The sequence below is a fragment of the Leguminivora glycinivorella genome, chromosome 6 (assembly GCF_023078275.1).
Source record: "Leguminivora glycinivorella isolate SPB_JAAS2020 chromosome 6, LegGlyc_1.1, whole genome shotgun sequence".
NCBI classification, from domain to species: Eukaryota; Metazoa; Arthropoda; class Insecta; order Lepidoptera; family Tortricidae; genus Leguminivora; species Leguminivora glycinivorella.
The window spans coordinates 21,523,507-21,538,249 of record NC_062976.1 but is presented as its reverse complement, the minus strand read 5'-3'; the positions used below and the strand labels follow the sequence as shown (position 1 = coordinate 21,538,249).

Genomic DNA, 14,743 nt, shown 5'->3' with positions numbered 1-14,743 from the left:
TGGGCTGCCATAGTGACCCGGTTTTGTGAGTGCGCGCCAGCCCTGGTCCTTTTTCTACCTTTCGATTGGAACGCGATTGTGAATAATGATCATGTAAATAATGACACAAAGGTGTGTATGCATTTTTGAGAGACTTAGAAAAACAGGAAGAGATTCCTTTTAGGGATAAGTTTACCTTTGTACACACTACTTAATTGTTTTCCTGTTATGTTTTTTTTATACTACGTCGGTGGCAAACAGGCATACGGTCCGCCTGATGGAAAGCGGTCATCTTATTAGCCTATGGACGCTTGCAACTCAAGGGGTGTCACATGCGCGTTGCCAATCCATTAGAAACTTGTACACTGCCCTTTGATGTGTTAAGTACACAACAAAATGGAGTGTACAAGTTCTGTGTGGAGTCTAATGTTTGTTTTTGGTTTTGGTGGTATATAGTATTTTATGCAATCGGTGGTTAAAAGAGGTCAAAAAAGACGAGTGTCGTGGGTAACATTTTAAGGCGAAACCGAAAGCGTGCTTAGCGACGCCACGACTATTTTTTGACTCAGTTAAACACCGTTGCATACAATACTTTTTCTAATACGACCATGCACTTTTCTAGAACTTTCGTGAAATACATACTGTTTCCTGTAGTTTTCATCACAACACGCTGGGCATTTCTCTAAAACACCAAAATCGTTTATAGATTTAAGTATTTTTCCAAGATCTCATTTATTATTATTACTTCAAGTAATTATTTAATATTCAAATTATGCCTAGTTAAAAACCCGAGTTTCGCTACTTAATAAAACGCCTAGGCATCTAAAAACGTAGTCAATCAAAATGACTCCTAAAGCTGGTTTTACGGGGTTCTACAAATTAAATTTGTTACGTGGCATCAAGCCTAAGAATTTAGGCATTCAGTTTTATAATGTCAGGGCCAATTTTTGCGCAAACGAAGGATATTCGAATGTCACAACTAGTTTTGTGCCTATTTTAAATGTGGTAATTGCTTGAGAGATAGATCTAGGTATTTTGTATCTTGCGAATTTTATGAAGTTAATTCGGAGTTGGACAAACATAATTGAATATGGCATTTGCAATGACAAACCGGCCAATTCAGACCTACGGTACAGCGGGACAATTTTGACGGGGACAAATGCAACTGATCCATTTTTTTCCATGTTTTACAATGTTTGCATTATTAATTAGAGTGTCCACGGAATATCGCGTGAACTCGACTTAATAGTGTAATAATGGAAAAAATGGATCAGTTATATGTCGATGTTCTAATGTCTCCGTAGCTCACTCTTTTTGCATTTCTCTTGTAAGGTACATCAGGGTAAATACCGACTGGGGTTTCCATTATTACATTACTAAGTTAGGTTCCACATGTATCTACTGAACACTCTATTTAATAATGCAAATATTGTAAAATATGGAAAAAATAGATTAGTTGCATTAGCTCCCCAGCCGAACTTATCCCGCTGTACCTTACTGAAATATTAGTGCGAGCAAAATTTATTCTATAATAATTTTAGCAAACAGTAGGAAATGTGAGACTCTGATTCGTGGTTAGGCTACTTCGCTTAAAATAAAATAATAAAATAAAACAATTTTATTTCGGACAAATATCTATAGCTGTTAGTAACATGTACATTTAACTTATAAAATAGTGTTAGTGGAATTACAGACTAATTATTAAACCTAGATATTTATTTGTTTTTCTTTTTCTCTAAATAAACGCTATAAGTATATTAACGACAATGTAAAGGAAAGAGCTTGATTCACGTGGAAATTCGTAGAAATTAATATAAAAATGTTTTTTCTATTCCTATAGGACTCGAAAATAGCTCTAATATTAAAATAAACCCTTTCAGTACGCTCTAATTTTATTAGGTCGTAAAACTCGAGGGAAATGAAAACGAGTCACTCTGTATAGAAAGAGACCATTTAAGTGGTTACATTATTATTGAAATTTATCGTAGTGAATTTGTTTATTTTGTGAGTAAAGACAAAATGTTTATTTTGTCTTTACTATCACAGGAAAAAAAAACAAATAATACTTATAATGATACAAACATATAAAAAACCGGCCAAGAGCGTGTCGGGCCACGCTCAGTGTAGAGTTCCGTAGTTTCCCGTATTTTTCTCAAAAACTACTGAACCTATCAAGTTCAAAATAATTTTCCTAGAAAGTCTTTATAAAGTTCTACTTTTGTGATTTTTTTCATATTTTTTCAACATATGGTTCAAAAGTTAGAGGGGGGAGGACGCACTTTTTTTTCCTTTAGGAGCGATTATTTCCGAAAATATTAATACTACCAAAAAACGATCTTAGTAAACCCTTATTCATTTTTAATTAAATACCTATCCAAAGATATATCACACGTTGGGGTAGGAATGAAAAAAAAAATCCGCCCTCACTTTACATGTAGGGGGGGGGGGGGGTACCCTAATAAAACATTTTTTATGTTTTCACTTTGTAAAAAATAAAACATTTTTTATGTTTTCACTTTGTTAGCGTGATTAATATACATATTGGTACTAAATTTCAGCTTTCTAGTGCTAACGGTTACTGACATTATCCGCGGACGGACGGACAGACAGACATGGCGAAACTATAAGGGTTCCTAGTTGACTACGGAACCCTAAAGATGATACTAATGAAATCATTTACGATTATATACGTAGTTAATTTGTACTTAACTTTGCGAGAGTAACTTACTACGTGTCAAAACCATCAAAATAAAAGTCCGATACGAATCCTTTCAAATTGTTTTAAATATTATTTATTTTCTAACAATTTAAAGGGTAACTTCAAATAATCATAATTTATCATTCATGAATCATATTGCTCAGTGGTACATTTTAAAATTTACGAAGTTCTCCCTACCGTTATGAGATATTTCCAGGAAATTGCGAACGCCTTTAGTTCGACCGAAAATTGTCAGGATTCAATAAAGGGAAATTTGCGGCAATATTTATATCTCCTCAGTCCCCGCACATTTCATTTTTCCTCCTCGCCACTCCGTCTACGAAGCTATAAAACCACCGGAGATTTCAGGACAATAATCCACCGAAACCTTAATAAAAAGCGAGTAAAAATTTAAAGATCACAGTCTACTTGAAAATAGACCGTAAAAACCCGAAACCGCAATTACTACGTCTGATTATACAGTATTGTCTCCGCTCGATGCCCCTCCGATACAGGTGGATAATTGATTGGACAAACAAAGACTTTGGGAATTTATAAAACCGTTACGCAATGCATTTTTTAGGGTCGAGGGGGGGCAGTCAGCGCTTTTCAGAAATTACGGCGGGCGGTGGGGCGAACGGTGTGGCGGGATATGACGTTCGATTTAAAGGGTAGGTGCGTAGGGGGTGGCCCCCGGGCGGCTGTTGACGGGTGCTTCGCGCCTGCGCGCTGCGGCCGCCGCCCGATTTCCGCACGAGCGTTGACAGTTTGCCCGGACTTACTTCCTCGATACCGCGCGTCCGCGGCGTCGCAGCTCCAGGCCGAGTTCTGCCCACCTGGCCACCGGCCCAGACTCGCTCGCTTGCCCGCCGATGGCGGAGTGACAACTCCACGTGAGTACCGCATATTTTCTGTGTTTGCGGTTTCTGTGCGGCGCTGCAGCGGGCGGCGGCGTCATCGCCGTTTTACAGTTTGCAGCATTTGAGCGGATACGTGCATTTCCTTTGTCCGCTGATTTCTATTCATGGGCGTTTGGTACAATAAGGTTTGATTTTTTTATACATTTTATTACTTTAATGCATGGATTTCATTTAAAAAAAAATTAAGCAATCAATTCGAACTTAACACCCGCGTTAAAGCCCTTTGTACCATAGGTTTATCATGTTTCTCAACAATCTGCAATAACTACTACTAAAATGATTATATTCGAACATGTGTTTCATATTTTCATGAAACCGGAAAACATAGTATTCGTACGAGCTGCTATGTTGTGACCGGAAACAATATGTAGTAAAATTACGAGCTAGTAATCTCATAGGTAATCCTATTAAATAAATTTTTAACTCCCTAGTCTAAAACCGTGAATTTTATTTAAGAAGTTGGATTGTATTTTCACACAATTTATCCGATGTATTCGTTAAACAGTTTTATAACCTGCACGAATTATTTCATACTTTTAATCTTTAAGTATTAGAAGTAAATCTCACAAACTAGAAGCAAATTATTAGTCAGTTTGATGGCTAATATAAAAATGTCTTAAAAAAAGTTCTGTTAAAACTGCACAAAGTCTTATACATTTAGCCGCGAGTATTAATCTCATAAGCCTATTAAGGAAGTCAATTCATTCTTCATCTACGGTTGACAAGTTACTTATCTAATATCTAAAGTAATAACATAGTTAATATGTAAAGCCAGGTGCCACTGTCGGCTACCTATTTATCAAGTCAGATGCAAGAGTTTGACATTGAACGCTTGTATGTATGTACGCATGCGCTAATATTTGTTCAGATGTGGAAGTGCGAGTAGCTCTGCTATTCCTACAGCCAACACAACTTTACTCTCACACAAACTAGTATAAGACCTCTATAACGATTGCACGTTATCGAAGGTCACAGGAATACTGGCTGGTTTTGAGTCGAGTCCTTAGCAGGCAGTGGGAGTAGTTGCCATGAAATGCCTTCGTGAAAAAATTGTCAACGAACCGGTCGTTTGAATTTCGAACGCCCTTTTTGTTTTCTTTTCACAGTTTTACGATTTTCAAATGGTTTTAATTTTTCATTTTTAATTGGCTTCAATATGATACTTGTCCTACCTAGAGTAGGTAGGTGAGCTGATCTGGTCAGCTACCGATCGAATAAGGTAACCAAATAATAATTTAAAACATAATTTTGAGACATTTCGCACGCTTGTTGCCAACATGTGTCTACGAGTATATGTCAAGAAGCTTAACTTAACTATTAGCAGTATTAGCATCGAAGGATGATTTTTTTAAAGATACCTTACCCATTATTTAATTTAAAAAAATCGTTATCATCCCACGAATAATCTACATGTAGCAACACCAGTTGCTTCTAACATTATCAAGAAAAAATATCGTGTCTTTTATAAATGGTAAACAATCCTGTTGTAGATACAACGCATTTTTGTTGTTGCATCATTTGATCAATACATATTTATGTAAGAAAGCTCAAATATAAAATCAATATCTATTGTCGAAATGTGGCAAAGGTGCCTTATTACAAATGGAAGAGAAAATAAGTTGTTCGTATGCTACGAGCATCGTTATTGCGCTTCTAGGCTCATTCTAATCGCATACAGAGACCAACACTTATAACAACCAGTATACAAGTTTTTTCCATCACCTAGTAGTTACTATGGTTTTCGAGTTCTCGGTTAGACTGGTTTACCTATGCGTTCGAATCGTCGGAACTCCATATAAGAATAGAGGAGCATAACCACCCGCTCTGAAAACGGTATGGGTGAAAGATGAAATCGGACTATGTATCTAAATAGGTTCCGGTACGAATGCAATGAAATAAGATGAACATTGATGGCGATTTATGATATGAAAACGATATGCGTGTGTACCAATGTGTATGAAAAACTTTAACATAAGGTAGTCTGTCTACAACTTGTAGGTTTAATTTCATCTGGTGTTTATGTCTGTTTCTCTGTCTTCTGGTGTGTTTTTGTTATTACTGAAAAGTATTAAGGAAGCATTTTGTAAATCGGTGTAAGTAGTACATACGTATCCATACTAATATTATAAATGGGAATGTGTGTGTGTCTGTTTGTTTGTCCGTCTTTCACGGCAAAACGACGCGACGAATTGACGTGATTTAAGTGGAGATGGTTGAAGGGATGGAGAGTGACATAAGCTGCATTTTGTCTCTTTCTAACGCGAGCGAAGCCGCGGGCAAAAGCTAGTAACTAATAAGTTCATAGTTTATTGTTAGGTTTAAGATGTTGAGTGATGAGATTTCCCCGCCAGCTGGCAGTACCCGGCAACTGTCTTGGTTAGTCGAAATAACCGATGCGTGGGACAGTGTCTCTTTTTGCGAAAAATATTTTTCGTTTCGTTCATTTTAATGGGCTACACGAGACAAGTAATCATATATACATAGGAAAACTTTACATACAAAAAGAATGATAACTGCTACTAAGTCGCGTGGCTATTTTCATATTTTCTTTAAATTTCGATTGTCGTATTCTGTCTACTATATTGTCATCTTAGCTGCGCTTTTCGAGTGGACAAGCCAAGTATAAAATTACTTTTTTCTACAATTAGTGAATATCCTACCTTTCCTGTGGTATTAAGCCTCCCACATCCATACTAATATTATAAATGGGAGAGTGTGTGTGTCTGTTTGTTTGTCCGTCTTTCACGACAAAACGCAGCGACGAAATGACGTGGTTTTTCAAGTGGAGATAGTTGAAGGGATGGAGAGTGACATAGGCTACTTTTTGTCTCTTTCTAACGCGAGCGAAGCCGCGGGCAAATGCTAGTAATTATATAAAGGGCTGTGTCAATCCAACTGTTATTCTAACGCCTACTGATAAACCTTGCACTTGTGTGCGTCTCTGATTAGATAGCTGCAAGAATTTAGTAAGCCCTTTATTTTATATAGGCGGTATGAAAGAATTCGGTATTATATAATGTTTATACATATTTAGAAATGAGACTATCGCGAGTTTTTTTGCTACCGACGTTTCGACGCTTGTTTGCGGATAAAATGACTGATTCAAAAATTATTTTACAAATTGTTAAAGTACCATCCAGAAAGTCTATACAAAGTATAATAAATAATAGTGAAGTAAATAATTTAAATATGAATCGATTAAGCACTTTCATCAACGTAAGCACTTTTTAATTTAACTCTTAGCAATGGAAAACTAGATTTTTCGAATGATATCGCGTGACTCGCGTAAAAAGTATAACCAATTTAATAATATGTTTAGAAAAAAAATGTATTTTCAAAGGTTACGTACAATGCCACCCTACAAACTATTGTGATTTCTAAACTTACATGTAGCAAAGTAAAGTAAAACTTAAAAAAAAAAGATTACAACCAAAGTTAAAAGAGAAAGATCAAAATAACTAGTATAATGTTGGAAAAATTACGTTTCATTTTAGAATTCATTTGTTTTGATAAGCTAGGTTTTCAAAATGGTGCGCTGTTCAAAATCCCATAGGTACTAAAGAAGTCTTACCAGAAGAAGTCATATCAGTCGCGTTTTTGAATGAACTTTGCACTAAAAGTACTGGTATTTTACTTTTTTGTTTGGACTCCCACGTTTCCTGTCTGGAATCGCTTTTTACATACAAACATTCATTTTCAATATAATCTTTACCCCGTTTCCGCAAACTCTGTCTACGGGTTCGTTTCCGATTGTTGAAGGGGACTGAAAGGGGGCTGGAGTGAAACTTTCGGGTTTGAACTTACGGTGGGTTTGATGAACAAATGCGTAAGAAAATAGTTTTTTTTTTAGATGATTTAATGAAAGCATAGTCGTCACCTAGCACCCATAGAGGTTTTGCTTAGCCTGTGGCTAAGAGCTGATCTGTGTATGGCTAAGGGTGTCGCCACATTTTTTTTTATTTATATCATAGTAATGATTATGACTTGTGACTAGACAAACGTCAAATTAAAAAAAATCTTTTAAAAGTAATACATAACTATACAACATGCTGAACAATTATGACTGCATTCAGCTGTCGTGCAGTATTATTTTTATTTTTCCTGCGGGTAGAACTCAAAAAAAATAAAATGTATGCTTTTTTATTGTGCGAAAATTTTCCCAACGCAAATAGTCAGGAATAGGTCAGACAGTTTATTACGTCGTTCAATATAATAACCTGTCAACCCGTATAATAAAATAATATCCAAAATGCAGTCTTGAAAGAATAAAGACATAGGCATATTTCAAAAGCACTTGAGTTCAACATGAATTTTTATATAACTCGTAGCTGATTTATAGTTAATATGCTAACAGCTTAGCTGCATTCCATGTGGATTGTGGATGCCAGTGGTATTGAAGATCAGAGAGGTCATTATTGTATGTTACTACCTGCGTGGTCTGGCTCGGAGGCTCGGTCGGCTGCGGCACTTCTCTACCTATATCCTCCTCGTCATTAAATAGGTCTCCTGGTGGTACACAGTATTTGAATCTTTTCTTTAGTTGGTCAGTATGCCTATGAGTGGTGGTACCGTTTTCCCTAGAGACTACATAGTTCCGGTTCCCCTTTACCTCGGATATGGTTCCTGGCACCCATCTATCAGGGCCGCTGTACTCCTGTAACCAAACTGGGTCTCCCATTTTCATTTGCTGTGATGGTCTGCTAGTAAACTTTTCTATCTGTTTACTTTGGGCTTCCCGGACGCGTTGATCTACTGTGGCGCCTGGTTGTAGTAAGTCAAGCCTACAGCGTAGAGCTCTTCTCTGTAACATCCTGGCTGGAGATTCACCTGTCGTGCTGTGTGGACAATTGCGGTAGTTAAATAAAAAGGTCTGTAATGCTGTCTCCAAGTCCACCTTTTCCTTGGTCGCTTTTCGCAGAGCTCGTTTACATAATTTTATTGCCCCTTCACCGGCTCCATTTGATGCCGGATGGTATGGTCCCATCCTCGTCGCCAGTTGATATATATGTAGTATATATACTTGGTAAGGAATGATGCGGGACAGTCCTGGGGTAGAGCCAACAGAAACACAGGCGTTCAGACACAGGTTTATTTCCGGACTGACGAAACGTTACAAGAGCAAGTCGGCGCCAGAGGGCGCGCGTGTAGATTAACTCTACCCTACATTTATACATATATAACAGTTACTTACACACTAAATGGTAAAAAAGAAATAGTAAACACATTTTTGGGTGTCTTAAAGATTTACGTTCCCTCATTCTTAGATAGGAATAGTATTACAGGATCATAGGTTTCTGCCCTTGTGCTTGATTTTTTTTAAATATTTTGCTATATATTATTTGGCCACACTTATCCGTCATTAGGAATAGCAAATTAAAAAAAAATTGGGGCGGAGGATTCCATTCCCATGTAAGATTTTAGCTCGCATGACTCGCATCTTTTTTTTAACCCCCGACGCAAAAACGTCGGGGTGTTATAAGTTTGACGTGTCTGTCTGTCTGTCTGTCTGTCTGTCTGTCTGTCTGTCTGTATGTGTGTGTGTCTGTCTGTGACATCGTAGCTCCCGAACGGATGAACCCATTTATCTACTGACAAAGTACGGTTGCTGGTATATATGCATTGCATACAAATAAAATACTAGCAACGTTCGTTTAGAGCCCTTACAAACTACTTTTTTACAGTCAACCACCCCATTAACCCGGTAATGGTTGCGATTTCGGCTGCGACAACGAGTTCCAATTAATCTCATTACGTCCACTCGCTCTAGTCCGGCCTCACGCAAAACTTTACAGTTTTAGGGTAATACAAAACAGCCCTACTGGTGTAAACTGTAAGATTTGCCTGCAACTTTCTGACATGTTTCGAGTTTAAATTAGTTTAAAATAAATTTCAAAGTGGAAAGTTGCTTCCATGATGAGACTTGAACTCTGACTTCTGGACTGAACAATAATTAAATAGTCATCGAAAATTTCCACTACCTATTTATACATATATTAAGTAATACCCACCGTGGGTAAGTAAATATGTTAGTGGAGGTCGCGGGTGCAAAAATTCAAACCTTATTTCCGTATTTTGATATTTGCAAGCCGCTCCAACATTTCGAAAAACCCACTACTCCCAAAACGGCTTAGTTTGCACAGTTACTTTCGTAATTTTACACCACAACGTGTGATTAGTTGCCAAATCGGACTATTGCCGTATCGGAAAATTTAACTTTATGCTCTAGAACACAAAATGTAATTTTATGTCGTCTACGCACGACATAAAGGTGCACTTTTTGAGCATGAGAAGTGAAAATGGGATTTATAATTACGTCAGTTGTCATGTTACTGATATATTAATATTATTAATGGCTAATACTTATATACTGTGTAACATGACGAAACCGAAAGATTTTAAACCACGCGTGAAGCAAACTTTACCAATTTTTTGTATGTATGTATTGTAACTGAAAAACCAAATCTTATTAACTATCACTTAAAATGACATTCAACAATTTGATTTTTTTTTCTTGAAACCTAATAATTTTACAAAGGTTAGGGTACTGGTCACTTTTTGACATCATTTATCAATGAGGATAGTGAGACTAAAAATGCTTCTTAATGGCTTCAACGCCGTTAAAAAGGCCTTTTGTACTGGTTAACAATTACATTTTTCTTTATCCATACTAATATTATAAATGGGAAAGTGTGTGTGTCTGTTTGTTTGTCCGGCTTTCACGGCAAAACGGATCGACGAATTGACGTGATTTTTTAGGTGGAGATAATTGAAGGGATGGAGAGTGACATAGGCTACTTTTTGTCTCTTTCTAACGCGAGCGAAGCCGCGGGCAAAAGCTAGTTGCTAATAACTCTGAAACTAGGCGATATACAGAAAACCATATTTTGTGACATTTTGTCACAAAATATGGTCAGGAATACACTGTTAAAAGTATATGCTAAACATTAAACACAAAATTATTGTATTTTAATATATTTTATTTCTATTGTTACACCTTTTGTGAAATCCCTACATAAAAAATACAACACCCTATTTCTAATTCGTCCGTTATTATAATTCACGTGGCCTTGCTATTATTGATAAGGGAACAGTGTTGACTAAATTCTGTTATTCTTCATATTTTACTGCATTTAATAATTATTTAATATAAATACGGAACCAAATGCGAGGCCGCTGAAAAAGGGCCGATTCTGTTCTTGCGATTTTGAACTTTGTTTCTATATGTGTAAGTTTGATAATAGGTTTGGTTGAATGAAGGAAAAAGGTATGCTGATTGGGCTTGTACGCATTAAACGCGTTTTCATGTACAGTCAAGGTTGCAAACATGAATATGTTTCTAATTTGTTCAGTATAAGGTAAAATTATTTGTATACATATACACCGTGTTTTTTTTGTTTTCCGTTAAATTCGACACGCAGTTAGGTTCATCATCAGAAACCACCCCGTATATCGCTTTTTGTTAAATTCGAAAAAAAATTTTTTCGTTCGTTGGATTAATTAAAGTCATTGTCAAGTATTTGACGGCACATGTCAAAAAACTAACATAAGGAAGTTTGGTAAGGGATGCCACACGCGTGTTCGGTAATTAAATTATTTGTTTTAATATTTCGATAACGGTAAGAGTTAAGAGGCTAGTTTCTTAGAGAAATTGATTGTATTTGAACTAAAAAATCTTCCCTTAAAGTTAACGGAATTCAATAAAAGCAGGGTGTATATTAGTTCTTGTAATGTTCATAAGGCATGAAAAGTAGCGCCTTAGGAATCACGCACATTCATGAAGAGATATACTATTCACATAGAGACTATTGATATATTTGTCGGAGAATGACCAAAATGTGGTTTAAGATACGTTTTATGACGCTATATTTGACAAATAGAGCAAACAAGGGTTTTAGAACTTAGTACAACCTGGCTGGTATTCGACTGAGTTCTGCCAAAACGTCAGAGAGGACGCTACTGTTTAAAAGAATAAAATCGAAAAACAGATGATGAACAGATGATTGGAGGCTGTCAATCGATCTGCAGGGAAAATGGTTGAGGAGTGCTGGCGTTGTTGGAGATTCTTCGGTCTAATCCGGCGGTTTGCTCGAAATAATAGGCGGAATGTATTATTTGATGTGATTAAATGTGTAATCATTATGGTATCTATTTCATTGAAAGCTCTCATAAACAACTACAACGGGTCCTGACAACGGTTCTGGTATGATACGCCCACGATCCGACATATTATTATTTTCTATGAGTAGGGTTTCGCTTTATCAGAGGATAAAATGTAGGTGCATAATTGTAAAATAAATACTGCATCGACCGTAATTAGGGTAGCTGAATGAAAAATTATTTTGCATTGATCCTAACATATTCAGGTTTAATCTTGCAGTTCCACATGGGAACAAATAAACCTAACCCTAACTCCGCTAAAATTTATTTACTTAATCGCATGACGATAAAGTCTAATATGCCTTAAGGTAAATAAGTGTTTGAAGTGTCATAACTCATCCAGAAATCCCTAAAAGGTCCCAACAGATCTTACTTCGGGGTATTGCCTCATCATCAGTCCTTATGGTCAGGCTGCGTCTGCCTTTTCGGTCCCGCCGTTCAATCTCGCGAAACGGCCTGTCACCAAGATTGCTTTCTGCTGCTGACACGACCCTCGTCGTTTATGAAAATCTAATTTAAATGGCAATGAGTTACAATTACTTAACGCTTCTGGGCGAATATTCGCTATTTCAGTGCAATATGCAATATTTCGCTCAAAACGTTTACTGCTCATTCTTTTGCTGCTGTTTTATGTAAGGTTTTGAGGCTTCATGAGTAGAGCGACTAATAAATGTAGCTCGGTTACTTTGAAATAATTAAGGATTAATAATACCTGCCTGCCATAAAGGCGTGAGTTTATGAATAAATAAGTAAATAAATAAATAAATAAATAAATAAAGGCCCACGGTAAGCTCAAGAAGGCTTGTCTGATTAATATTTGTTTTACTTAAAACTTATCCCGAGTTTATTTTCTGAACACGGTGTATACCTAGTACCTACTATTGGATGGAAATTCCTGCTTTAGTCCAAAGCCTAACTGGGAAAGTGTTGCGGTTGTTATTATAATAATATAACAAGCGTGAAGAATAGGTTTATTTCGGAGTAGCACGCAACACAGACGGGCGCGGCAGACGCCTGCACGCTTGCACCACCGCGAGCTTGCCTCTAACCATCATTTTGTATTTTGCGTGCGTCTTTTTTTGGCAGCGCGAGTTAACCTTGGACTTTTTCATAGCGAAGCGTTGCACGTACACGTTTCGGCTAGTCGTAGAGCGCCCCCCACTCGACGCGTCCGAATTTTCTGCATTCGTTCGGCGCGAAGAGTTTTCGGCGGTCGCGCGGTCGCATTCGCGAGCTCGGCTCTCAGCGGCAACCACGGTGGCGCGGGCGCGCGCGGCAATATGCGGAAGTGAATACACGGTGCCCAACTAAAGTGCTAAGCCACAGTGATACGAACCAGTGAACAAAACAAAACTCTGCAGTGATACGTACTATGAGTGCACGGCTCTATTGAGCTCTAATGGTTTTCTATTAACGATTCAAGGACTCTGGAATTTGAAAATATGGATGCGAGGAAAGTATTGTCCTTTTCTATTGTTATAGAGATCCACGCATTGAGATTGTATTTAGACGTAAATACGTTTGTGCGTTAGAAAAATGTTTGGATCAGGAAGTGCGTAAGTGTAGTAGAAAGGCCCCAAAACAAGCAGTCATCCCATCTAAACAGATTTAATGAGTGCCTACTGCGATTTGGCATTGACAAATTGTATCGATAAACGCAGCATACGATAAACTTGAAAGGCGTGAGATTCAGGCAGAATGCACCTTAAAATGCCTCTTACAGAGGACATTTTTGCACACTATTGCGCCGGTGTCTCGGTTTTGCATACACGTGCTGTCGTTTTGAGGCTATTGAACTTGATAATGAGACATTCATATCTACAGTTTTTTGTTAACTGATATTGCATCATTAATTCTCTTTTCAAGATCTACCACGACCGGTTCACGGTCTGACATCATTCATGAAGTCGTTTTTGTCTATGAATGTGAGCATCAATCGAATCCCTTCCAAGTTCTAACTATTTAATTAATTCCATAAAATCAAGTTTAGTGGATTGGGCGTGAATAGATGGGCAGTGGGCCCGGAACTGGGCAAAACTGGCCGCGTAACGCATTAGCATTTGCATAGAAACTGTCGAGTCGAGGCCCCGCGCGGGCCGTGGCGGCCGATTAGCACCTAGCGCCTCCGCTGCACGCCGAGGATGTCTTAGGCCTCTTAAGGCATTTTCAGTTTAAGACGTTTTGCGTAAATTATTATTGGCGATGGGTTTGACATTGATCATCCGTATTGTGTTGTACTTAAAATAGTATAACCTTTGCAATTTTATTTGCTTTATTTTTTTATTTGCTTGGCATGTGTATTTTCTTTCTTTGTAAATGACGATCCTTATTGGGAGACACAATTATTTTTATTGGGAATCTATTATGTAATTTTTGACGATCATGATGAGAAGATAAACATAATTTTGACATGTAGCAAATTTATAGTGTAATTTTTATCATGAAATAAAGAAATCTAAATCTAAATCTATGTAACAAATCCCATTACACTTTTAATTTTATATGCGTATAAAGTTACTTATAACCTTCAATGACCATGCACAATGTTGTTTTGCACTTTGATTCATTTTCATTTGTTTTTAACTCTTTCACCTTGAATTTAAATATAACAGGCGTGCATTTGAAAAAACCGCTACAAAAACTATAGCAACACTAGCATAAACTTTGCGCGTATTTATATTGGAACGCCACGAATCTCACAACCATCATTGTATGGCACCGCGTAGGTATGAAGGTCGGCTCTACAATTTATAGTACAATCTTTCTGTTATACTCTGCGTTTCCGTACTCGTGACTGCCGAATCCTAGTGGCCAATCAGAGACGAGCGTGGCGCATACCGCGGACATACTTTTAAAATTCGAACTAAATTATTTTATCATAGATTCGATGACGCGCAGATGTGAGGATAGGTTAAGTGTCATGTACGAATCACTTTAAAAGTATTTGTGTGCAGTTTTTTTCGTACACACTAGATTTTGTATATGTTTA

General features: G+C 37.3%; 1 protein-coding gene across 2 annotated transcripts in view; it reads left to right on the top strand.

Moving 5' to 3' along the window:
- The window catches only part of LOC125226887 (zinc finger protein chinmo), a 135,084-nt gene that overhangs the window by 60,980 nt on the left and 59,361 nt on the right, over positions 1 to 14,743 (top strand). The window contains exon 1 of one of the 2 annotated variants that reach the window (XM_048131047.1): positions 12,898 to 13,207. The exons of the other annotated variant lie outside the window; for it this stretch is intronic. Coding sequence (XP_047987004.1) covers positions 13,197 to 13,207 — 11 coding nt within the window. The 5' untranslated portion in view covers positions 12,898 to 13,196. Of the gene's footprint in view, positions 1 to 12,897; positions 13,208 to 14,743 lie in introns of those variants that run through there. 2 annotated transcript variants of the gene reach the window in all.